Consider the following 24,631-nt stretch of genomic DNA (forward strand, 5'->3'; position numbering starts at 1 on the left):
TGTTGCTGCTGCCCGATCAGCCATCCGTAGAGGAGCAGGCGGCAGCGGCAAGTGTGTCTCGGAGCTCGGAGCTCGGAGCTCGGGGGATTTATGCGGAGCGTCTGCTGTCCTCCCCTCACAGGTCAGCACTGCCGGCGGTGATGTTTATCAAAGGCGTTTTACGAGGCCCTGAAGTTCACGGCAAAATCCTTGGATTAGGCGAGAGGGCGGGCCGGGTGGGGGATGGTGTCTCCCAGAGCCAGACAGATTCTGTGTCAGGTTAGGGGAGAAGGCGAGGTTTTAGGGGACGCGATTCTGCTCAGAATCATACCCCACGCACTGATCTTTAATTGCACAAATACAAGGTGTGAATTTTTTAACCAAGGAACTCTGTAGCATATGACATATTTCTGCCTACTTTATCTGAGGCTCCGGAGATAAAAAAAAAAAAGTTCCCCTCACCCCCACTCTCAGAGACCCCAGAATTTATAAAAAGGAACAAATTCTAAGACAGAGTCCCCAACACACTGTGCACATTTCAAGTTCACAGTGAACAAATCCGCAGTTCACCTGCGTGACACACGATGAAACATCACCAGCCCTGCTGGCTGGCCCTAGCTCCAGGATTGTACCCGAGAGCAACTAACTCCCTACCTCTTGGAGCCTCAGTTTCCCCACTCCTAAAGCAGAGAGAATGCTTCCTGCCAGGCCTCTTGAGCCACCAGATGTGAGACAGTCCCCAGGCACGAGGCCTGCATAAACCCCAGGGTCTTATTTTTATTGTTAGCATTACATTCTTCCTGAGAAGGAGGACATATTTTTGCCAGACGCCTGCCACGTTTGGAGCTCCTTCTGAGGAGAACAGAGAGGTGCTTGCCTCGTTCTTAGGCAAAAAGAAAAGAGAAAAAGAAAGAGAAAAGACAAAATAGGGCAGTCAGATGATGCGTTGTGTTTCTGGTCCCCAGCGAGCCAGAGGCCAGACACATGCAGGCTGCACAGGCACAGGCAGGGTGGAGCCGCCCAAGGGGGTACTGTGTCCTGGGAGAGCTGCCAAGATTCAGGCGGGTGGGTTAGAGGGAACAGGAAGAGGGCAAAGGTCCCCGGAGGAGGGAGCCGGGTCACTGGGCTGGCGACGCGGGAGCGTGGGGAGGATTTCAGTTCCAATGGAGCTCTGGGGAAGAGGGAAGGATGCAAGAGACCCTGCAGAGCAGCTGGGGGTGGGGTTGTGGGCCTTGGGGACCACGCTGAGGTTGGGGACAGAGTCAGCTTCCTTAGACCAGCACTGATGGAGCCGCAACCCTGACGTGGGCCCTGTGACCCCCAAATTGTACAGGCGGAGGCTGAGGGGAGAAGCAGGAGACCACACAAACACGACGTGTGGCCGGTGCTGGACTGGGAAGGAGCCTCCTGCAGGGACCCAGGGCATGCGTGGGACCCAGACACCTCTGCAGGTGGCTGCGAGTCCGGGATGCACACAGCTGCCCAACTGACGGCCTCTGGTCCGTGGGGAATGGAGCGGACAGTGCTTGAAACGGCTGCTTTGCATCACTGTCATCCTCTCTCCCAGTGTGAACGCAGGCCAGTTTGTGTCCAGGCAGGAACCCGCTAGCATCCTTAGGTGCAAAATTGGGAACACATGGGCTGGACTCAGGCTGTTCCTGTCCAACAAGCTGGATTTGGGGTTCAGCAGCTCTGACCAGCTGGCAGAGTGGGGGCAGTTCCAGGCCCCTGAGCCTCAGAGCTGGGGCAGGTTCCTCCCTCCTCACCTGTGAGCTGGATGCAGCAGAACCCACCATGGGAGTCGGCGCCTGGGAGGCACATCGAGGGTGTGGCTGCCCACGACACCTGTAGCTGCTCCCCTGGCCAGAGAGGGTGCTTCCCCCTTTTGTCTCCATTCCTCCTCCGCCATCGCTAGTGAGTATGCTGCTTTGTTATTGTTCTTTCCCAGATAGGGAAACTGAGGCTCGGAGAGGTTAGTGGCAGGCCAAGGCCACACAGCGAGTACCCAGAGGGGCTGTGGCCTCAGGCTGTTGTGCCCAGCTGTGCTCCTCACCACCCACCTACAGATGACTGACGTCTGTCACTCACCTTCTTCCTTCTCTGCCTGTGCCAGGACACTTCCCTGAGTCACTAGGGCACGGAGAGAAAGAAACACGCAGGCGGACACCACCCACTTCCCCTGCTGATCCGCTCCACACATGGACACACGCACGCATGCGCGCACATCTGCACTGTGCACACACGTGCACACAGCCATGCACGCAGATGCATGCACAGCACATACATACATTAGCACACGAACACGCACACACACAGGAAGCTCTTCTGGAGGGGCCTGCTTAGCAGAGAAAGCCCCGGATTCCCATCGCCCCCTCTTGTCCCATTGGTGGGTCTCAGTGGCGCCACACACTGCGCAGGGCCAGCAGGGGCACCCCACATACCACCTCTGCACCTGAGCACACTCTCTGCTGCCTCTGGCCTCTGCCCTTGGGCCCCACGAGTTGGGCCCATTAAGTGGGCTGCCCAGCTTCCCATAGCTGGCCAGGGAGGGGAGGAGGGGACAGGACCGGGACTGGGGCTCGTGGGGCCTGAGCACAGAGCAGGCCCTGGATATGCAGTGACCAAGACAGAGGCAGGTTCTGCTCTCTGGAGGGGGCACTAGGACCCCTGGGGGGCATGGAGGGGCAGAGAGGGAAGAGCAGACGAAAGAGGAGAAACCCAATGGCAAACTCCCAGGACCTGTCTCAGGGGAAGACTGGAAGCCACTGATGTCACTGTGCCCAGGGCCACCAAGACAGCTGCAGGGCTCCACAGAGAGCGCTGCGGGGTGGGGGGGGGCAGCCTTGGCAAGCCTAGGGGACCCCGTCCACCCAGAGACCCGGCTCCCATGGGGCCGTCGTTTGCCCAGACAGCTTTCCGTCTGGGGACCCAGCAGGCCCCGTGACTGGCAGGCACACAATGGACCAGACCTTGCCCGTAGGACCTTCCTAACCAGTGCTTCTCACCAGGCATTAAAAGGGCCAGGAGCAGCCCCCACCACCACGTTCTTCCGGACAGTGTGCTGAGCCAGCACTTTCCTGGGCCCCGAAGAGGCCCCAGGCCCACGTCCCTGCCTCCCCGATCTTCCTGTTAAACCTGGGGCTGAGTCCTGGAGTGTCCACCAGGGACTCCCGAGGGCCCTTTCCCTTCCTCCATGTATTTACAACACAAGGGCCTCTGTGCCAAGGGGAAGCCCCGCTTCATTTCCACGTCTGCACCCCTGAGAGCAGAGGGGCCCTTCCAGCCCTTCGTGCCGGGACTCTAGGCTCCAGCTGCCGGCTCAGGACAGCTGTGGAGGGCTGGGAAATCGCACTGGAACCCTGAAGCTGGACGAGTATCAAGTCACCGAGGGGCCACTGAGGTCCAGAGAGGGCTCCTAGGCCCAGCCCGAGAGGGAGGCTGGGGGGGGGGGGGTCCTGGCTCCATCCTCAGAGGCTGATGTGGACCAGATGTCAGCCTCTGGAGGCCCAGGGTCTGAGAGGCACCTCAGCAGTCAGCGCTGCCTCCTTCCTATCAGTGCAATGGGCTCATCGAGAGCAGGCCGAGCCGATGCCCGAGCTGCCCAGTACTCTGTGGGTGCTGCTGTGTTGAATGCAGTGAGGTTTGTGAAACAGCAGCTCTCTGGGCAGCTCCTGTCTCAGACTGTGGGGAACCTGCCCTGGACACTCAGTGCCCTTTCTACCTCTGCCTGCGGTGGGGAGAGGCGGTGGCCTGAGGACTCTGTCCCCAGGGTGATGCACTCACTAACGGGTGGGAAGAGACCAGGGCCAACTCTTGCTGTCTGCAGAACTGGAGCACAGGGCTCTGAAGGGTGTTCCCGCCCCTGGCTTGCGTGGTGCCCATTCAGAGCGGGGAGGGTCGCCCTTCCTTACCTGGCTCCTCCCACGTCCCGCTTGACCTCTGCTGAAAAACCAGCCTGGGACGCTGCCGGGTGTCCCAGGTCCCCAGGAGACCCTGGAGCCGCAGGCGCTGGAGCGGGAGGGCCCCTAATTGGGGCCATGAATCACGGCGCGCGGCTGGGGCTGGACACAAAATAGATAGAGGCGCCGGCGAGCCGCGCGGTGCGAAGTGTGGGGCGCGGAGGGGAGGAGGGAGGAGCGGGGGAGGCGAGGGGGAGGAGGAGCAGGAGGAGGAGGGGAAGGGGGAAGGGAAGAAGAGGAGGAGGAGGAGGAGGAGGAGGAGGAGGAGGTTGGGAGGGCAGAGAGGAGGAAGGGGGGGGAGGAGGAGGAGGATCCCGCCCCGCAGCCCCGCCCCCTCCCGGTTAAATGACCCGGCCTGGCCGGCGCCGCGCTGCACATGCGGCCGCCGCTCGCGCCGCCCAGGCCTCTGAGGCCACCGCCGCGTTCCGGGCGCTCGCGGGCGCTGAGGCCGCCGCGGGGGGCGCGGGGTCCGGGGGACACCGCCCCGAGCCCCCGCCCCCGCCCCGGGGCGCGCACCCAGGGCCGGGCGGGCGCGGATCCGGCCCCGGGCGGCCCATGGCGGCGGCGGGCGCGCGCGCGGCGCTGTCCTGCTTCGTGTGCGGCGGCGGCATCGCGCGCGGCCGGGCGCTGAAGCTGCAGGTGCGGCGTCCGGGCGCCGGCGCCCCCGCGCGGCCCTTCTTCCCGTTCCTGCTGCGCCAGGAGCCGGCGCCCGGGGCGCGCGGGCTGAGCGCGGCCGACGGCTGCGTGCTGGTGTGCGCCGTGTGCCGCTGCTTCCTGGGCGAGCAGTGGGCCGCCTTCGAGCGCGCGCGCACGCCCGTGGACCAGCGCGTGTACTGGCTCAAGCGGCCGCACCAGTGCCACGCGGGCGCGGGCGCGAGGGCGCGCGGGGCCGCGGGGGCCCGCGAGTGGGACGGCGGCGACGACGCGGACGACGGCCCCGGGCCCCGCGCGCCCGACTCCGAGGACGCGCGCGACTCCGAGCTGTCGGAGCTGTCGGACCCAGAGCCCCCGTCGGAGCCGGAGCCGGAGCCGGAGCCGGAGCCGGACCCAGCCTCTCGCGACGCCGCCGCCAGCCCTGGACCCGACGCGTCTCCTGTGCCAGGACTCCCGCTGGGACGGGGCGCTGAGCCCACGGCGCGCGGGGAGGTGGAGGACAGGCTCCCCTCGAGGCTTCGCGCGGACCTGGAGCCCCAGCCTGCAGTCCGGCGCCGTCGCAAGGGGCCTGGCAGACACTGGGCCCCCGAGCCGCGGGCCAGCGTCCTGAGGGGCATTCAGGACACTTGGCAGGGCCACCCCGGCCGAGCAGCCCCTTTGGAGGGCGTGGACAGAGCCCCCTCGGGCAAGGCCGCAGGGCCCCCAGAGAGCGCGACTGAGGAAAGCGACATCAACATCACCAGCGAGGAAGAGGACCCCCAGGAGCAGCCTGCCCAGGGTCCCAGTGGCCCCAGAGAGAAGGACAGCAGTGGCCGCATCCCTCCGGCTGTCCCAGAGAGCCAGAAGGTGCCACCAGAGGGTCCCTGCTGCTACATCTGCGGGTCGGCGCTGTCCCCGGCCTCCCAGCACGAGGTCTACGTGCAGAAGCAGGAGCAGCTGCCCCAGGCGCCCTTCTTCCCCTTCCTGTGGTTGCACAGCCCGCCGCCCGGCGCCTGGCCCATCAGCGAGGCGGGCAGCACGCTTGTGTGTCCCTGCTGCTTCGAGTCCCTCCGGCAGCAGTGGCAGAGCTTCGAGTTGGCCGGGGTGCCGGTCCTGCAGCGCCTCTACGTGGTGCCCCTGAACAGCCGCGCCCCCGGCATGGCCTCCAAAGGCAGGCTGCTCCCAAGGGGCAGGGACGAAGGCCCGCCCCGGGCAGCCCTGCCTGAGGCCTGCTACCTGTGCGGCGAGGACTGCACCCCTGACGCCCGGGCCGTGCCCTCCCGCATCCTCAACGGCAGCGCGCGTGGCACCATGCACTTCCCCTTCCTCAGCCTCCTGCCCTGCCCGCCCAACGCCCAGGCCCCCAACAAGCGCTCTGAGGTCCGCAGCTGCCCCAAGTGCTTCAGCGTCCTGGAGGACGTGTGGGCCCTGTACCGGACTTGCCAGAACCAGGAGCTCATCACCTCCGTGCAGGGCTTCCTGGGTCGCTACCACCAGGCCTTCTCCGCCTCTGACCCCGCCGTCTGCGACCCGCCCGCCTCGGCGCCTGGTGCCCCAGCTTCCGTGTGCTACATCTGCGGTGTGGAGCTGGGCCCGGGCAAGGAGTTCCAGCTCAACGTGAACCCTGCCAGCCGCCTGGGCGAGAAAGAGCCCTTCTTCCCCTTCCTGACGGTGTACCCGCCTGCCCCGCGCGCCAGGCCTGCCGACGCCACCGGCCTGGTGGCCACCTGTGTGCTCTGCTACCACGACCTGCTGAGCCAGTGGCTGCAGCACGAGGCCCAGGGGTCGCACCATGCGGTCAGTGCCTGGTCCCGGCAGTACCAGGTGGACACCTTCGTGTGCTTCTTCTGCCAGCAGGAGAAGCGGCGCTGCCTGGGGCTGACCACGGTGCGGGTGGCCCGCCTGCCCCTCTTCCTGTACACCCTTCGAGCCAGCCACAGCCTGCTTGTGGACGATGGGCGGCAGCTGATCATTGGTGCCTGCCTGGAGTGTGGGACCCTGGTGTGTGCGGGCCAAGGGCTCACTCGCCCGGGGCCCATGGGGTGGAGCTCCCCGGTGGCCACAGCAAGAAAGGTAAGCAGCACGTTCATCTCATCTTAGATCCTTCTTCTGAAATATGTATGGGGGAAGGGAGAGACATTTTTGGTTTCCCTGGTTCTTTTCGGTCTGTCCCAGCAGAAGGTGCCCTTCCTGGGTCACTGGATGTGCACTTGGGTACAGTGACCCTGCTGACCCAGAGGCCTGGGGCAGGACTGGTGCAAAGGAAGAATAGGGCACTGGTGACAGCAGCAGGCGTGGGTTGGGGCTGGGCATGTTGGCTGTGGAATCTGTCCAACAGGAAGTTGGGGGCACGGCTGTTGCCTGCCTGATATCCCTGCAGAGTTCCTCTCCGTCCTGGCTGCCGCTGCTGAGCTCTTCCAGAGTTTTCTACTCAAGTTCACCCTTCTCATTTGAGACTTTCTGGTGCTTAGCGGCAGATGGCAACAGATTTCCAGACGTGGGGGCGTGGGATCCGGGGACAGTGGCCTCGAAGACTTCCCCGGCCGTGGCGGGAAGCCTGTCTTCTGTGGAAGTCTGCTGTGCCGGGGAGACCGCGGAGCCGAGTCCTCCTTCACAGGCACCGGCCTCCCAGGAGCTGCCCAGGGCTCCGGGACTGGGATCTGCTCTGCCTAGGGAGCCGGCCCTGGTGGGGGCAGGGACACACACGCTAGCGGCAGTCCCTGTCCTGGCCACCGGGACCCAAACTCCACCAACACAGTGGGCTGGCTCGTTTCGGCAAAGGCCTGTAGTGAGTGGTGGGCCCAGACAGGGGCCACAGAAGGACACGGGGGTGGGTACAGTGCCCCTGTCCTGTTCAGGACCGCGTGTCTGTCCACACGGTCTGTCCACAGTGCTGCTGTGATGTGTGTGTGTGTCACGTTTGCGGGTGCCTGGGGACACGCATATCCGCAGCACGGACCCAGCTATACCTTTGCCCCCCTCCCCACCTTTGGACTCTGCCTGGTGCTGCTCCATCGGCAGTGGCCTCGGACCTGTTGGGCGGTTGGCTGGGCTGTCAGTGCGGCCATCTGGGTAGGTCGCCCCAGCTGCGTGGGATCCTTTCACTTGTGGCAGGTGGCCATCCAGCCCTTGGGAGGCTGCTGACAGTCAGAACCGCGATCCCCGAAAGGCTGATGCTGTGCCGGGAGAGGAGCACAGGCCCTGGAGCAGGATGGGTCCTGGCCTGGGTCTGCCCTCTCACGTGGCTGGCCAAGCCACCGGCCTGGACACTTCTCTCTGGTCCTGGCAGCCGGCCCATCAGGTTCCTTGGCTGGGAAGTGGAAATACATCCCCCACCGGAGGGGACATGGCAGCAGTTAGAACTGGGACATGTAATTGCTCCCAGGTCAGGCACAGCGAGACCTTCACGATGTCACTGTGTGTCAGGCCATGGGGACAGCGCTGCGTGGTGTTCGGAGCTCCTGGGATGCAGGTGTTTGCGGAGCACCACGTGGTGGATGCGTCTTCCCAGGTTTGCTCACGTGCCAGGGCAGGTGAGATGCAGGCTGTGACCTCCACTGAGAGGACCTGGAGGGGACAGAGAACCTTGGTGGCCTGGGTGTGGGCGTTGAGACTGTGCGGATGGACACGCAGGCTGGTGTCCACCCACAGGGCCAGCTCCACACAGTGGACTTGTGCCATTTCTAAAGCACGTTGTCCCTGGGCTGCTTCCTGTGTCCTCGGTGCCATCTTCCTGTCCCATAGATGAGCGCATTGAGACTTGGAAGCCAGAGGCCTTGGGGAGCACAGCCGGGTCTCGAACCCAGGTCTCCTGCCCTACCCCATCTCAGCTGAACCCCGGGGAGCACAGAGGCAGACAGAGGTGGGGAGCGGCCTGCAGGGGACGAGGGGACGGGTTGGCATGGGCTGGTGTCCTTGAAATCAGCACAGGAGGTCGGGGCTGGGGCTGAAGGCCAGGAACCAAGGTGTGGAGGGGTCGGGCACGGGCATCCTGCAGGGACACTGAGCACCGGTGGGGAGCTGGGGACCTTCGGGGGCGGGAGCGTGTGACCCTGATGCCAGGGCTGGGAGGAGGCCTGTGCCGGCTGGCTTCCCAGCACTGGCTCCAGATTCCCGAGTTCTTACTTGGTTTCCTTTGCCAGCCTGTGGTTGGGGACCTGGGGAGGGGGCCACAGGGAGGCCACTGGGTGGGGACCCAGCACACTCTGAAGCCTGTCCCTGGTGCTTCTGGTGACTCCTGAGCTGGTCCCCACCAAGCGCCTGCTCCCCAGTGAATCGGCCTTCAAAAGGAAACACTGAAAAAGGACTGGAGGGCGGGTGGGGACAGTGTCCACCAGTGGGGCCCTGCGTCCCACTCCGCGCTCACCACGTGGGCCCCACAGGGTCCAGGCTGGGCAGGGAGGGCTACGGCCTATAGCCCCCAGTACCCCAGGTCCGCTTCGGGCAGACCCAGGTTGAGTCGTCTTCTGCCCAGAGTGCGCTGTGTGGCCTTGAGCCAGATGCTTGCCCTCTCTGCACCTGTGTCGCCGGGGCGGGGCTGTCCACGCTGACCGAACCCACACTACAGCCGCATGGAGGTTGGGGCCACCGTTCCTGTCACGTGGGTGAGAGTGATCCAGAAGTCAGGCAGCTCAGCAGGGAATCTCAGCCAGTGGCAGTGGGGCCAGCCTTGGGCCAGGAGCCTGGTTGGGTCCATCCGGCCATCCCGTCCTGCTGCTCTGTCCCCCGGGGCTCCAGGTGCAGGTGGCAGTGACTGGGGGGCCTGACGCCCTTAGTGGGCTCTGTCCCTCTGGGAGGTGCCCTCAGGCCTGGGCTGTGGGCAGCTTTCGGCCGGGCACACCTGGCCGGGCCTGGGCATGGCCGGGGCCCAGAGCAGGTGGCAGCCGTAGCTGCCTTCCCTGGCTGCACACAAGGCCAGCGAGGTCTGCAGTGCCGGCTGTCCCTGCCGCCTGTCCGCGGCTGCACATCTGTTTCACTGCTTCCTGCCTCCAGGCCCACATGGCAGCCCCTCTCCAGCGGGGCTCCTGGACCCCCAGCCAGGATGCACGCATGCACGCACGCGGGGCCTCCCGGTGGTGCCCGAGCCAGGGATGGGGGGGGGGCACTGGCGCCCTCTGCTCAGGAGGGGCTGGAAGCCATCTGCTCGGTGTAGACTTTCCAGGCGGGTGGGAAGGCAGGGCAGGGTCTGCACAGTTTCCGGCCCCTCCTGTGCTTAGGTTCGGGATCTCAGCGGAGGGAAGGAAGTGAGCCCCGCCGGGGACCTGGGGATCTGCAGCTCCTGGGGACCCCTGGAACCCAGGCCCCTCTCCCGCTGTGGGCCTGTGACCTGCTGGGCACACTGTGTCCTCCAGCAAGAGTGGTTCAGGACTGCCTTCGCCATCCGTGTCCCTGAGTGAGACCTCAGGGCCTGGCGGGAGGAGCCCCCAGGATGAGTGACCTTCACCCAGGTTGAGTCCCTGCCTTCCAAAGGGAAGGACGAATTCGGTGGTCGCAGGAGGTGGCACTGGGAAGGGTCTCTGATTCCCCGGTGGCTCCGTGGGTCTCTGGCCTGGCACTGTGGGCCCCTGCCTGCTGCGGCGATGTGGCAAGGACAGAAAGACTCACACAGCCTGCTTCTCAGATGCTTGCAGCCCTCGCTGCGCCGCCATGTTTGTGGTCGGTGTGGAGGAACCCAGCTAAGGAGACTGCAGCCCTGCTCCCGTCCCCGCCAGGCCCTGCCCTGTCCAAGGCCCCCCGGAGAGCCCTGCGCGTGGTGTCGCAGGCAGCAGGGCCCTGGAGCACCCAGCGCCCGGCATGGTGGAGTCTGGAGCCTGTGAGGGGCGGCATGCTGTGCTGGGGTCCGGTCCGGGTCTGCTGCTTGGTGGGGTTGGAATCCCGATGTGTGAGCACCAGATGCGGTGGGTGAGGCCAGAGTGAAGCTAGACGTGATGGCAGATGCCTGTAATTCCAGTGCTGTAGGAGGCTGAAGCAGGAGGATCCAAGCCCCCCCCCAGTTGGGTCTGACAGAAGTCAGTAGAGTCCCCGAGAGGGGCTGGGCTGGACTCTGGGCTCTGAGGCGGCCTGGGCAGGGCTGAGGGCTCGGCAGGGCCTGGTCGGGCAGGGCTGGTGGGCTGGTGTGTACAACAGAGCTCGTTCCCAGAGCAGGACGCCTGCCCTTTTAGGGTGTGTGCAGCGGGAGGTTGCAGTGAAGTCGTGCAGCCCTCATAGCTGTCTCTGAACAGTCACATCTCCCTGGCGGAGCCCAGGCTCACAGCCACGGTCCCCACCTGCCTGGAGCTGTGGCCCATGTCATAGGCTGGGCCTGTGTCCCCGGGATGGGCACAGATGCGCTGAGCACCCTTGCTGAGGGCTGAGGGCTGCGGGTTCAGCCCCACTGTGTGCTCCAGGCTCCCGGTGTGAAGCAGCCAGCGCTAAGGCTGGGGTCTGCAGGTAGCAGGTGTGCGCGGCGTGTTGTCACCCCGTCCCACTGCACCCCACCCCGGGTCCAGGGGTGTCAGTGACTGCCTCATGTTGGTGCCGCTCTTGTGTGGACATCTCGGTGCATGCGGGGAAGCTGGTCTCCTCTCTCCTGGGGGACCCTAGGGGACTCCTCAGTGACTGGACAGGGTCCCTCACTGAGCCTGGTCAGCCCCTGGGCTGGCACAGTGGCACCACTGAGCTGCCCCCTGCAGGCGCCTCTACCCTGTCACCTTCCCGCCAGGCCATGGGGAGCAGCCGGCCTGGCTGCTGGGTGCCGTCCGAGTGCCCCCAGCTGCGGCCTGCAGGTGTGATGGGTTCCTGTGACTTGGGACGCACAGGGCAGTGTGAGCGGGGTCCCAGCCCAGCCTAAGAGCAGGGCGTCCTCATGGCCAGCTGTGCTAGAGAGCCAGGAACCGCCGGACCTGCGCGTGTGGCATGTGCCCCCCCTCCACACAGAGTGTGTGTGTGTGTGTGTGTGTGTGTGAGAGAGTGTGTGAGAGTGTGTGAGAGAGACCCGAGCACGTGGCCCCGTGATCTAGATGGGGAAACTGAGACTGTGCGAGGAGGTGCACTGGCTGTCCCGGTGGCTGCGGGAGTTCTGAGCCCAGGCCGGGCAGTTCGGGCCTCAGAAGGGACGGCTGTGGCTGCAGGGCAGGGCTCGAGGCCTGTGGAGCACCCAGCCTGGGCCACCCCTCAGGAGGGCCGAGGGATCCGAGCCTTTGTCACTTGTCCCCCACCCTGGTGCCCATCGGAAACAGGGGCATCTGGGGTGACAGGTGCCACACGCCCCCAGGCTGCGAGCTGCACTGGCTGGGGACAGCAGCCGGGTGCACACCACTGGCCGCCTGTCCCTGTCTGCTGAGCCACAGCACGTGTGGGACCAGGGCTTGGCAGATAGCTGCTCTGTGTCTGTTGCCTGGTGTCACTGTGGCCATTCATCGTCTTCCTGTCCTCCGTGCTGTCGGCCTGAAGCTGTCGTGGGGGTGTCAGGGGCAGCTGGACCCTGGAGTGGGCAGAGACAGCCGGGAGGGACAGTGGGGGCCAGGATAGGGGGTCGCACAGATTCCATCTCACCCCGTACCCTGGGCAATCACGGAGCCACTTGTGCTGTGTGCTGCCCGGGGGGAAGGTGGGTCTCGGGGCGCATGACCCCCAACACCAGCACCAGTGACAGCCCTGCCTTTCTGTGCACCCCTGTGGCTCGGTGCTCAAGTCTGCATCTGCCGGCTCCGGCCCCTTCTCGCCTGCAGTGGTGGTAAGGACCTTGTGAGGAGAGAGCAGCAAGGTCGGCATTGCAACCCAGGCGCCTCTGGTCCCCGGCCAGCTGGGGCTGTTGCTCCTGGGAGCCCTGATGTCATGAGGAACAGCTGGGGAGCAATAAAGATGGCAGAGCGCTGTGTCTTTAAAAGCCATTGCCGTGACAGTGCTAGAGCCACGAGGGTCAAACAAGGGAGGTTGCTTAAAACCTGTGCCAGGCCGGGGTGTGGTGACGCATGCCTGTGATCTCGGTAACGTGGGAGGCTGAAGCAGGAGGGTGGAAAATTTGAGTCCCACCTGGGCAACTCAGTGAATTAATGAGACTGTCTCAAAATAAAAAAGGCGGGGGGCTGGGGATGTAGCTCAGTGGGTCCACTGCCTGCCTTGCAAGCTCAGGGTCCCAAGTTTGATCCCCGGTACCAAAAAAAAAACCCCCTAAAAACAAAAAAATAAAAAGGGCTGGGATGTAGCTCAGTGCAAAGGCCCTGAGTTTTAGTCCCAGTGCTGGGGAGTGGGGAGGCCTCCTTGGGCAAGTGGGAGAGGTGACGCTGTTGCTATGCTAAGGGGCTGTCCCACGACAGCCGTTTCCTCTTGGACCTGTTTCGGAAATGTCTGCTCCCCAGGGGCCTCATGCATCTCACGGTTGCCAGGGCATTTGGTGGGACTTGTCGCCCCTGCCCTCGTCACCCTGAGGTCTCTCCGTGGTGCAGCGATGGCCTCTCATCCGGACGCTGGACACTGGTGCTCCCGTCTAGCTGCAGGTTCACCCATCGACTGTACGGCTGTGCGGGCAGGCAGGACTTTGGAGGTTGAGGCTCTGGTTTTCGGCCAGTCCCCGTGGGCTGGAGCAGTCTCTTCCTCTGGTTGGCGCGCGCCCTGCACTTCGGGGCTGGGCTCCCTCCCGCGTTGGGCGGTGAGGCACCGGTGAGGTCAAGGCGGCGTGTCCTTCTGTTTTCCCAGACCCCGGCGGAGCGAGAGGTGTGGGATGCCATGTCCCTTCACGCAGGGAGGCTGGCGGCGTTTCCCCGACACGGACCGTGGGGAGGCCGTGGGCTCCGTCCCTGGACACCGCGCCTGCCTGTCCCTGCCACCAAGTGGATGGAAAGCCCTGCCGGGCAGGTGGGGCTTCCCAGGGGAGGCTGAGGCCACCCCATCCTGGTCCTGCCAGCTGTGGACACGATCTTCTGTTTCATTCTTTAAAAGAGTCATTGAGCTGGGGGTGTGGCTCAGTGGTACGAGTAAGTCAGTCACATACCATAAAAGTTACTCGCTGTGTGTGCAGTGTGTGTGTGTGTGTGTGTGTGTGTGTGTGTGTGTGTAATGCTGGGGTATGGATCCAGAAGCATAGCATATCCCCAGTCTTTTTTAAAGCATTTTATTCTGTTTTGTTATTTCTTCAGACAGGGTCTTGCTGAGTTTCCCAGGCTGATCTAACTTGTGACCCTTCTGCCTCAGCCTCCCGAATAGCTGGGATCGATGGTATGCAGCACTGTACTTGACAAGTTTTTCCTAAAGGGTGCTCTGCAGTGGTTCTCAGTACAGTCAGAAAGTCATCCTATCATCACCACTGTCTAATGCAGGACGCTGTTTGTCACCCCTAAAGAATCCCCAGTGTCCCCTCCTCTAGGTCCTGGGAGACTACTAATCTACTTTCTGTCTCTGTGGACTTGCCTGACCTGGACATTTTATGTACATGGAACCGTGTCATATATGATCGTTTGGCATCTTTCACTGAGTGCCCTGTTGTCAAGCTTTATCTCTGTCCTTGCTGGTACTCCTGCTCTCCTTCTCAGTGCTGCGTAATATTCCACAGCATGGAGACCACACTGTTGAGCTGCCCATCGGTGGAAGGGTGTTTGGCTGTTTCCACTCCACTGCAGTGGATTACACGTAGAGCGTCTGCATACAGGCTTCTGTGTGAACCTGCAGTTTCCTCTTCTGGGATGTGAGTGTGGGTGGGTTCCAGGTCTGACCCCCTTTGCAACCACCATCCTGGGTGCTGTCCTAAGAGGCTGCCCCTCGTGTTCCTGCCCACAGTGTCTGCATGACGCAGGGCGCGGGAGCTGTGCTTACCTTCGGAAGTGGACAGTGCACCACCGCTGCGTATGAAATCGCTTCCCCTGGAGCCCGCAAATCCAAGAGGCTTTTTTCTGCTGTTTTTTTGAGACAGGGTCTCACCATGTAGTTTGAACTCTGTGTGGCCCAGGCTGGCCTCGAACTCACCGTGATCCTCCTGCTTCAGCCTCCCAAGTGCTGGGATGACAGGCATGCCCACCACGCCCAGCTTCCAAGGGGATTCTCATGGGCTGTTTTCACCCCAGAGCTCTCCAGTCCCTGCTCCGTCCACCCTTCCTTGCTGTGGTCTGGAGCAAGCAGCTTCGCCTCTGCGTGCCTGTTTCTCCTCTGGGATTGTAGCCGCCTCGGGAGGGGCTGAGGGTGCGTATGCATGGCTGTGCTGAGTGTGGGACCCCGGGAAGGGTGGATGTGATTTCCGCTGCGGACCTCAGCCTGGGAAGGAGTCGCGGGGAGGCGGACCTCGACTCCGCGGGCTCAGTGCGCGTGCGCATGTGCATCAGAGGCGTGGCCGAGGGACCGGTCCGGGACCTGCGGGGCCCACAGATGGCTCCGCACAGCACCTCCGGACTGGCCTGCAGCTGTGGCCCAGAGCCAGGGTGTGGAGTGCCGACCTGCTTGTGTGTGTGTGTGTGTGCGTGTGTCTCCGTGTGTGGGCGTGTGCGTGGGTCTCTACGTGCGTGTGAGGGCGTCTGCCAGCCTCTGCCCAGAGCCCGGTTCATGTCCAGGCTGGCGGGCAGCTTGCAGCACCGGCCCAGCTCCTGTCCCAGGGGTCGGGCTCCATGTCCCCGCCTTGGTGCTGACCCTGGCTCCGTGCCGCCCACCCAAGGTCTCTGCTGCAGCTGAGAGCTGAACCCCGGGCAGCCCAGAATCCTAAATGCCGAGAAACTAAGGCACAGAGGAGCCCATGGTGTGCCTAGTGTCTGAGGGGCCGGAGGCCGGACAGGGCGCTTCTCCCAGGTCTGCTATGGCAGTGTCTACACGGGGCTCCCTTCCCACGGGGCAGAGGACAGGACGCCCTTGGCTGCGTGCAGATCCAGGTTTGGGATTCTGGTGGTTTCCAAGGAGCCTTCGGGCATTCTGGGAGGCTCCTGGGCTGGGCTGACTGCAGAATTTGGGGTGGCCTTGGACATGTGATGGGCCCCGAGTGAATGCCAAGGGACCTTGTGACTGGGACGCTGGGTACAGGCCAGAGGTCAGTTGAGATCTACTCTCTACTCGGGGCCATCTCCAGCAGGGCTTATCAGTGCCTTTAAATTGTTGATGTTAGTGCTCAGTTTGGCAGCACATATGCTAAATTGCTGAAGTTCACTGAGACCTTCCAGGTCAAGGTCAGGGTGGGCTTCTGCTCAGTGTGGTATTTCAGGAAGGGCTTGGCCAGCTGTTTCTTCCAATGTGAGAATCTGGGCTTTCACCCAGTCCGCTCCAAGAGGGGCTGGTGTGGTGGAACCTGGCCGGGATGGGCACGGGGCCTGATGGGAGATGCAGGGCCCAGGCTGCCGTCTGGGCACAGCATGCTCCTCTGCGTGTGGGTGGACCGGTGGTGGGGCACAGGGCCTGCGTGTTGGGTGGAGGGTTTCAAGCAATTTATCACTTCTAATCTAAGAGGGTTCGACCCACTGACCCACCGAGAAGCTTGCTCTCCACCCCTGGGGCAGCAAAAGCTGTTGCATGTTTGGAGCAAACTAAAGCAGTTTCAGAAGGAGCTTTCTGAGGTGCCTTGGGGGAGCAGGAGCAGGTGGGGCCAGGTGGGGACCATGGGAGGAAGGAGAATGGAGCAGCCCAGGGCTGGGTCCTTGCCCCAGCTGCACGGGGCAGGCGGGTGCAGCTCTGCAGGCCCCGAAGTCCCGAGGCCTCGCTTCTGGGTGCCGGTGCCCTTCACTGTCCTTGTGTGCCCCCCGTTTGTGGGGTGCCCACCGCTGCAACCGCCAGTATGTGTGGTGGTGACCATGGCCCGGGCGCCTCTCGGGAGGGGACCGTGGAGATGCCAGGGCTCCCCGGAGAGGAGAGGCCGGGCCGCACGGGGCGCTGTTCTAACAGCAGCTGCCGCTCCCTCCCGAGCCCCCCAGGCCCCTGCTCTATGCTTTGGGCCCAGATCCAACCAGATCGGGCTCCTCTGTGCGGAGGCTGCCCGTGTGCAGCTCCCTGGGGCCACAGCGTCCTGTTTCTGCTCAGCACAGGATACTCAGGGCCGTGGGGACAAACCAGGGCTCTGTGCCGCCGCTGGGCCTGGCCGCTGTTGCTGCCAAATGACTTGGGAAAGACTTCGAGTTTCCAGAGCTTTTGGGCTGGGGGTCAGGCATGAAGGGTGGGGCCCTGCCCATGAGGCCATGGAAGGAAGCAGCCCCGGAGCTGGGGCCTCCTGGGTTCAGTAAATACTGGCTCCTGACTGCGGGAACGGACAGGAGGGAGCGCTGTTCGGCTTGTGGCAGTGAGTCTGTGCAACTCCTTTAAATTTAGGGAGAAAAGGGTAACCCCTGCCGCCCCATGGCTTCCCGTGTGCGGGTGGGACCTGGAGATCTTTCTGGATTGTGTCCCAGGTCTTTTGCAACTGCTGTTCCCCGGACGGGTGGCAGGCAGGCCAGACCTGCCTGCTCCTTCCCTGGCTGCTGGCGCCTGGCCTGCCCAGCCATGGTGCGGCCTGTAAATGAGCCCGGTGACTGTCATGGGCACCAGCTCCAGGGCCTGGAGGGAGTCCCGAGGCCACTTGTTTAGCTGGGGTGGGGCCCGCAGGAATTTGCATTCCCTCATTCAGAAGCTAAATGGATCTTTCATTAAGATCAGCAGAATCCATTTTTAACTGAATTTGAAGCTCACCTGGCTTGGATCTCCCAGGCCGGGAGCAGTTGTGTTGCTGCTGCACGTGGGGAAGGTTGCTGGGCAGGAGGTGGGGCAGGGAGCCCTGGAGACCCCTGGCTGGCCCTTGGCCAGCTCTGCAGCTGTCTGCTCAGGACTCGAGTGCAGCTGGCTCAGTGGTCACTAATTGAGCACCTACGGTGTGCGAGGCACAGGGACAGCAGCTGGGGGAGGTGGGGAAGCTGGATGGACGAGTAGGTAGACCCGGGAGGCAGGAGGAAAGTGTGCTGGGCCCAGCGAGGGACCCCCAGTGCCCGCTTGGTTTTCGAATCCCAAATCTGAATCCCCTTTAGGGCCTGAGACCCAGAGTAAAACCAGCAAATCACACTGAGCAGAGGCCAGGTGGCGGCTCCTCCTCCACTGCCAGGGCCTGTGCCTCCTTTCTGTGCTGCCAAGGTCAGTCACCTGAGTGCTCCTCCCAGGCCACTTCGCTGTCTGTCACCTGGCAGCAAGTGTCTTTGTCCCTCGCTTCGGTTCCCCTTTGGCAAAGGGGGTGAGCCTAAAGCTCCTGAGAGCCAGAGGCCGGGCTGGGCTGGGCTGGGCGGTGTTGACAGCTGGGGCAGGGCCCAGGCTCCCTCCCGGCCCCACTGTCCACCGCCTCTCTGCTCCTGCAGGGCCGGAGCGCGGGGCCTCTGCTGGTGGGTGCGCGGGGGTGGGGGGCGCTGTATGCCCCGGGGCCTCCTCGGCAGGGGCCCCAAGAGGATGTGACACAGGTGTCACAAGGGGGCATGGAGCCGTCTGTGGACGCTGCTGCCATGGACACACCCCGATCCCTGCCGTGGTGCCTGTCAAGCCCCGATGGCCCAGTCTCTGTTGGGCCGGCGACGTCACTGATGGGTCCAGTTGAGTGCACCCCGTCTTGGGCCTGTACCCTCTGTCTGCCGGGCCCTGTTTGGAGCTCGGAGCCCTGTGTCTTTCGAGGGTCCCTGGAGCGGAGTAGGGACATCAGGCAGGCGCGGGGCTCTGACTAAAGCCCGAGAGAGGGTGGCAGGCAGGCGTTTACTCCCACCTGTAAACACCCTCTCAAGGATTCAGGCCTCTTCTGTTTTCTCCGAGGCCGTGGCCGCTGGGGAGGGGCCGCTGCGCTCCCCACGCCCCTCCTCCCGCCCTGTCCCATCAGTCCCCAGGTGGGACTGAGTTCTGGGCTCTGCCTTTTCCTCTCCAGAGAGGATTAAATGAGGACAGCATGGTCCAAGGGTGCAGGCTGTCCCATCGGCCTTGGGCTGCAGGGAGGGCTCCTGAGCAGGACACTGCAGGGCCTGGGGAGCTCAGGCAACCTGGGAGCCGGGTGGCCCGAGGTTGAGGAGGTCCCAGCACCTGGGGCGGGGAGGACAGGAGCAGCAGCCCCGGGGCAGCACCCGTCCACCTGCCCCACCTCTTCCATTTCTGCCCTCAGTGAACATAGCTGGGGCTGCCGCCTGCCTGCCCTTGTCTCCTGTCATCCTCTGTGGTGTCTGGGGACACCCTCTCCCCAGGGCATCCCGGGGGCCTGCAGACCACGTGGGCTGATGCTGAGGTGCTCGCACAGGAAGTTGGGCCGAGCTGTCCTTGTTTTGCCCCAACTACCTCCCCGCCCCGCTTTGGTACTGGGGATCGAACTCGGGACCTTGCGCTTGCGAGGCAGGCGGCAGCGGCACTGAGCTAAACCCCTGGCCCCCACTCCCCTTTTTTTTAAGGGTGCTGGGGATGGACCCCAGGGCCTCACACGTGCTGAGCAAGTGCTGTGCCACCGAACCACACCCCAGTCTTTTTCTTTTGGGACTTGGTCTTTCTAAGTCACTGGCTGGTCTCCAGCTTGCATCCTCCTGCCTCAGCCTCCTAACTAGCTCAGATCACAGGTATGTGCCACCACACTGGGCTGTCCCCACTTTTGATCTTACCACAAGGAGACATCATGGGGGTGGTGTGTCCCCCGGACCTCCATTTTCCTTGGCATAAAACGCAACATAAAATCGACCCCTTCAGCCGCCCTTAAGTGTGCAGGTCCAGCAGCCCTGCGTGCTGGCCTCCTGCACAGCCCTCACCCTGTGCAGCTCTGGGGTCTTCTCATCTCCCGAGACCGAATCTCTGTCCCCAGAAGACACGGCCTCCGCCCCTCCCCGCATCCCGCTGTGTCCTTGTGACCTAGGCCCCAGGTGCTGATCAGCTCTGAGCGTTTACACGGCAGCACTACAACTGCACACTGTGCCCCGCTGCGCCGAGGCACCCTCTGTCCTGGGAGGACACATGTCCGCCTGCATGCACTCTGATGGCCAAATGATTTGCTGAAACTTACATATTAGAATTACAGACAAGGAAGGTAGAGCCTTAAAAAAGAATTTTTGGCTGTTTCTGTTGCTGTCCAAGGATGGTGAGTTTCTTGGTTTGCTTTTTTACTCTGGAAGGCTGAAGTAGAAGGATTGCAAGTTTGAGTCTAGCTTCCACTTAGTGACTTAGCAAGACTCTGTCTCAAAATTGAGAAAAAGGGGGGTGGCTGGGGATGCAGCGCAGCGCAAAGGAAGGACCCACGGATGGAGTCGGCCCCACGGTGCAGGCGCCCCAGGCCCATGGTCCCCCAACTGTTGGGCACCTCAGGTCAGAGCCTGCAGAGGTCACAGCCAGCTCCTGGCCTCCGCCAGGTGCCCTCCACCACGTGCACAGCGGGCCGAGCCTGGCTGATGGGGCTGGAGTTAGGCCGGGCCCCTGCTCCTCTGGGCTGGGCTCCAGGTCCTGGGGATGGGGCTGGGTCCTCTTGCAGCACTCGTGCCAGCCCTCCAGGTCCCCTGGACATGTGGCGCCCTGTCCTTCGCAGCCAGCAGGAGGAGCACTGGCATGCCACACACAGGGCACACGCAGGGCAGTGCATGGCAGCAGTGGTTGGTGCCCGGTGTGCGTGTGCTGGTGGGGCTGGGACAGAGCAGAAGCCACGGCCGGGAGCTTCACCAAGCCGGACACGGCCTGTGGGGGACCCACCCAGCCCTGCCAGCCCCTGGTGACCATCTTGTGACCGGGGGGCCGGGGTCTGGGGCTGCCCGCACCTCCCAGCCGAGGCCGCCAGTAACTTTTGTAACAGCATCACCGAGACCCCATGCAGAGCTGTGGCTGCTGCTGGAAGTCGTGGTGCCACCCAGCTCCATGCACGCGCACACACGCATGCACACGCACGCATGCTGGGCCGTGTCCTCTGCAAGTCTGCAGTCTTGAGTCCCCCACGCAGCTGAGAGCTCTAGGGCCCAGAGAGTCTGCACCCCAAGCCCACGCCGGCCATCTGCTCTGTCGCCAGTGCTCTCTGCTGAAGGTGAGCTGTACATGGTGTCCATGCTGGGGTGGGCTCCTTGGTCCCAGGGTGCCTGGGCTGTTCTGCCCCCAGCTGCTGCTGTGGCCACTGGGTGGTGGCTCTTGGTGACCGAGGCACAGTGTTGCTGTCTCCCGGGGCTCCAGGGGCTCCCAGGGCAGGCCACCCTGACTGCCCCACAATGCCCAGTGGGCGGCACCCGGGCTGGAGCGTCCAGGAGACCCTGGGCCCAGTGTTGAGGAGAGGTGGCCTTCCTGGGTGCGGAGCCCATCCTCACTCCCTCGCCCCAGCCCCTGAGGCTGGCACGGCCATCGTCAGCTCAGGTCACTGGCGAGGAACCCGAAGCCCAGAGAGGTTGTGCCTGAGGCCCGGGCCGGTACAGCAGAGGGTTCTTTCCTCCCAGCGTCCTGCTAGGCCTCAGCTCTGAGGGCTGCAAGGTGCAGGGCCAAGGGACTGTGGGCCCCCCAGGGGACAGGGCACCCCATCCTGCATCTCTGCTGCACTCACTCATGTCCTCACTGAGTGTGACTGCGTGTGGACAGGCAGAGGTGGCCCAGCTCCCCTGGAGGCTCCACTGCAGGAGTGAGGGGCAGACGCTGGGGACCAGGTCACACGGCCAGGCAATATCAGCTTGCTGCTGGGACCAGGGCTTGGAGGGAGGGAGTGGGGATCCAGAGGAAGTGGCCTTTGACTTCTCACAGGAGCCCAGGAGCTTCTGCAGGAGGTGACAGGGAGCCCAGGTCTGAGCAGAGGGTGGGAAGAGGCCTGGGAGAGGAGAGAGGAGCAGGGAGCTGGGGGACCAGCACGTGTAAAGGCCCTGAGGCTGGCACAGGGTGTGGTGGGAGGGGTGGGGCAACTGTGATGGTCCAGGCAAGGTCAGGCGGAGGGCTGCGGGGTGCCCTGGCCTCGTGTGCTTTGTGAGGGGCCAGGGGGACTTGGAGGGGAGCAGAGTGAGGCCCAAGGGTGTTGAGCCCGGTTTGGCCCAGCAGCCAGAGAGCAGTGGGAGCCAAGGCTGGCCAGCTCCTCCCAGCTTGGCGCCGACTCCCAGGGTGGCCGGACAGGGCCTGGACAGCCCTGGCACCCTCCTCTGGGGACCGAGCCCCAGGCAGGCAGAGGGGCCGTGGGAAGTGCCAGCCACTCCCGTGCCCTCCCTCCTGCTGCGGCCCGGGCCTCCTTGCAGCCATGGGCCCCCCAGGAGAAGCTGCGGGGCTGCCAGGCTGGGAGCTGGCCCCCGCCTGCTGTCCCCAGGCCACCTGGCTCGGAGGTGGGCAGGCACGAGCTCCCAGACTCCCAGACCGGGGAGGCAGCCAGCGGCTTCTGCCAGGACGGGGATGTTTACAGTTGCCTTGGCCTTGGCTCTGGGGAGTGGCCGGCCGGCTTTGTCATGTTCACCCTGCTCCACCAGGCTCGTGGCAGAGCCAGGAGGGTCCCGAGGGGGAGGCAGGAGGAGGAGGAGGCGGAGGCGGAGGCGCAGGATGGCTGAGCACGGCCCCCACCCCGTGCTGCCCCGGGGTCGCCCCGGGGCCAGAAGCCCTGAGTCCCGGTCAGAGTCCCAGCGTCATCCTGGGCCTCCGCCCCGAGAGCAGCCTGGCCAGCCAGCGCGTGCTGCCCACACGAGCCCGAGTGCTTGGAGCTGGCGGCTGTGGCGAGGGAGGCGGGGAGCAGGCGAACACCGGTCCCCGAGTGGAGGCTCTGGCCCTGACCCAGCAGAGTGACCCCAGGGAGTCCCTCACTGCCCAGGCCTCTGCCTTCTGTCTGTAAAGCAGGACACGAGGCTCACGTCACTGACAATGGCCTTAGAGAGGTGGTAACTTAGTCTGGGCAGTGGGAGGACAGACGCTGTGGCGTCACCACGTGGAGAGCAGCTGGCTGACCTGTCCTCACTCAGGGACCTGTCCAGGTGACCCAGGGTGGGGGTCCCAGGGCCAGGCCAGACCCGTGTGGACAGAGCCTGGCTCGTGGCCTTGTCCTGCTGTTTCTTTCTGGTCCATTTCTGTATTCGGCCTGTGGTGTCTGGGTCCCCCCAGGTGTGAGTCTTGGGCTCAGAAGGAGGGGACCACGTGAATCCCTGCAGGCCACCCTGAGTCCCAGCAGGTGCTTTTGGCCAGGGCTGCCAGGGGTCCCGAGCTGTGCCAGGCGCCTCCCTGACCGAGGCCACTGGTCCTCTTGGACACTGACCCTGCGGCGTCCCCACAGCCAGGTCCCTCTAATATGATCCCGGGAAACATCGTGCCGGCCTTTTCTGTCCAGGACCAGACTGGAAACATTTTTGGCCCCTGGGTCCCTGACCTGTGTTCTTCTGTCCTCGCCTGCCGGATGGTGGTTACGGTGGGTGGGCGTGGCACATCCTACGCTGACCACAGCCAAAGTTCACGTTTGCTGAGCAGGACTGTGGCCAGGGCCTGCTGAGCGGCACACAGGCTGGCTCGCTGTGAGGCGTGCATGATGAACCTGCTTTACAGGTGGGGAAACTGAGGTACGAGGGACTGAGGGACCTGCCCAAGGCCTCAGAGCTGTAAGAGCCATTCTGGGATTTGAACCCAGGCCGTGGTGTCCTTGTCCTTCTCTGCTGCCCCTGTCCTGTCCCCCTTCACCTCCCCTGCCAGCATGAGGAGCAACTCTGTGTCCCAAGACGGGACCCACTGCCGCCCGGGCTGTCTGGCAAGGGCCCACATCCCGGAATCTGCGGCATGTGTGACCTCAAGGATGGGCTGGGAGGCCGGGGGCAGCAATGGGAGCAGTGAAGAGGCCCAGGGGCCACCACAGGAGGGCTCCCCGCCCGAGGTCAGCACCAGGCCAGGCCCCACCGGGGTCCCGGGGCAGGGGTCAGTGGGCCTGGTCCAGCCTGGCTTCTTTGGGCCCTCACAGTGGAACAGGCTCTGGATGGGAGGTCACACAGCACTGAGCCTGGAAGGTGCTGGAAGGCAGGGAGTCCAGGGTTGGCGAACTCGCAGAAATGGGGCGGCAAGAAATCTCACTTGTCAGTCTCTCCCCAGACTCTGTCAGGATGTCTCAGGCATCGAGAACACTCAGCACTGGGACCCAGGAAAGCCACTTACGGAGGGTGTCCCAAAGGAAGAGACTTGCAAGAATGAAGCCCAGCACCCCAAGGAGTCTGAGGCAGGAGGATCAGAAGTTCAAGCCCAGCCCGGGCAACCTAGTGTTTCAGAGAGACCCTGCCTCAGAATAGATAAAAAGGGCTGGGGTGGAGCTGAGAGGGAGGACCCCAGGTTCAAGCTCCAGTACTGGGAAGAAAAAAGAATTAAAACGGAAACGAAAACATTCCTTGCACTGTTACTTGTAAGAGTGGGAGAGACCTCAATGTCCAGTGATGCAGTAGATTAAGAACCGCTCCCTGCCCCTGGGTGGGCTCTCGCGTGGCACCAAAGCCACAGCCTGTGCCCATTCGGCTCAGGGTGTGGGGTATGCAGGGTGAGCCTCGAGGGCGCCACACCACGTGGGACACCCAGCCTCTGTGCCCTTGTGGCCATGCCCTTCATGACTCTGCAGTCCCAGGCCTTGGCTTCCCGCTCTGCACCATGGCTCTCGAGGGCCACTCCTCGCCTGTCCGTGGGTGGCAGCACACGGCTTACGCAGCTGCTAGGCCCCCAAACACTTGCTGAGCCTTCCTGGGTGCAGGCCCATGTGTGCCCTATGCCCTCGGTGGGCTCCCCGGGAGTTCAAGGTGCATGGTGTGACACTCCCATGAAGCCCCCTGGGGTACCCGGGCCCGGCTGCAGCCCCCACTTAGAAGGTGCAGTGGAGCAAGCGAAGGAGGCGGAGGGGACCGTGTCCCGGCTCCACCATCTGAGGAAGCCTCTCCTACATCACTGGTGACCAGAGAAATGTGGAGGTCACCAGGTGGACCCCTGGCCCTGGGTCACCAGGCCAGTGTCGCTCAGCAGGGCTCTGATAACTCCTTCCCTCTAGGAGAGATTTGGTGCTTGCAGCCTCTTGTTCCCAGCTGGCGTGGGCAAGAGGACAGGCCGGGATGGCCCAGGACGCTCGCTCTGGCTCCGGGGACCTGCGAGGCAGGTGGCAGGTGGTGGGGCATCCAGGGTCCTGGAGCTGGGGACCCCGGTCATTCCCCAACTCCAGTGGTACTGGGAGGCATGACTGTGGCAGGCTCCTTCCCGAGCTC

At 63.7% G+C, this 24,631-nt stretch overlaps 1 protein-coding gene and 1 long non-coding RNA gene across 6 annotated transcripts in view; one reads left to right on the plus strand and one right to left on the minus strand.

Annotated features, from left to right (window-relative positions):
• Positions 1–736: 736 nt before the first annotated feature.
• On the minus strand, positions 737–4,329 carry LOC101700250 (uncharacterized). The gene is made up of 3 exons (XR_001183336.3): positions 1,746–4,329; positions 1,423–1,592; positions 737–862 (listed from the first exon to the last, which is right to left on the minus strand). It is a non-coding gene; the product is annotated as an uncharacterized LOC101700250 (long non-coding RNA).
• A 518-nt stretch (positions 4,330–4,847) lies between these two features.
• The window catches only part of Gse1 (Gse1 coiled-coil protein), a 265,758-nt gene continuing 245,974 nt past the window's right edge, over positions 4,848–24,631 (plus strand). For 2 of the 5 annotated variants that reach the window (XM_004842739.3, XM_021256619.2), the window contains exon 1: positions 4,857–6,644. In XM_004842739.3, coding sequence (XP_004842796.3) covers positions 5,730–6,644 — 915 coding nt within the window. In that variant the 5' untranslated portion in view covers positions 4,857–5,729. Of the gene's footprint in view, positions 6,645–24,631 lie in introns of all 5 variants that reach the window. The other 3 variants (XM_021256621.2, XM_021256620.2, XM_004842745.3) reach the window with 3 other exon arrangements.

The sequence above is a fragment of the Heterocephalus glaber genome, unplaced genomic scaffold (genome assembly GCF_053883595.1).
Source record: "Heterocephalus glaber isolate CG9 unplaced genomic scaffold, H.glaber_assembly_v1.0 deba00000071, whole genome shotgun sequence".
NCBI classification, from domain to species: Eukaryota; Metazoa; Chordata; class Mammalia; order Rodentia; family Bathyergidae; genus Heterocephalus; species Heterocephalus glaber.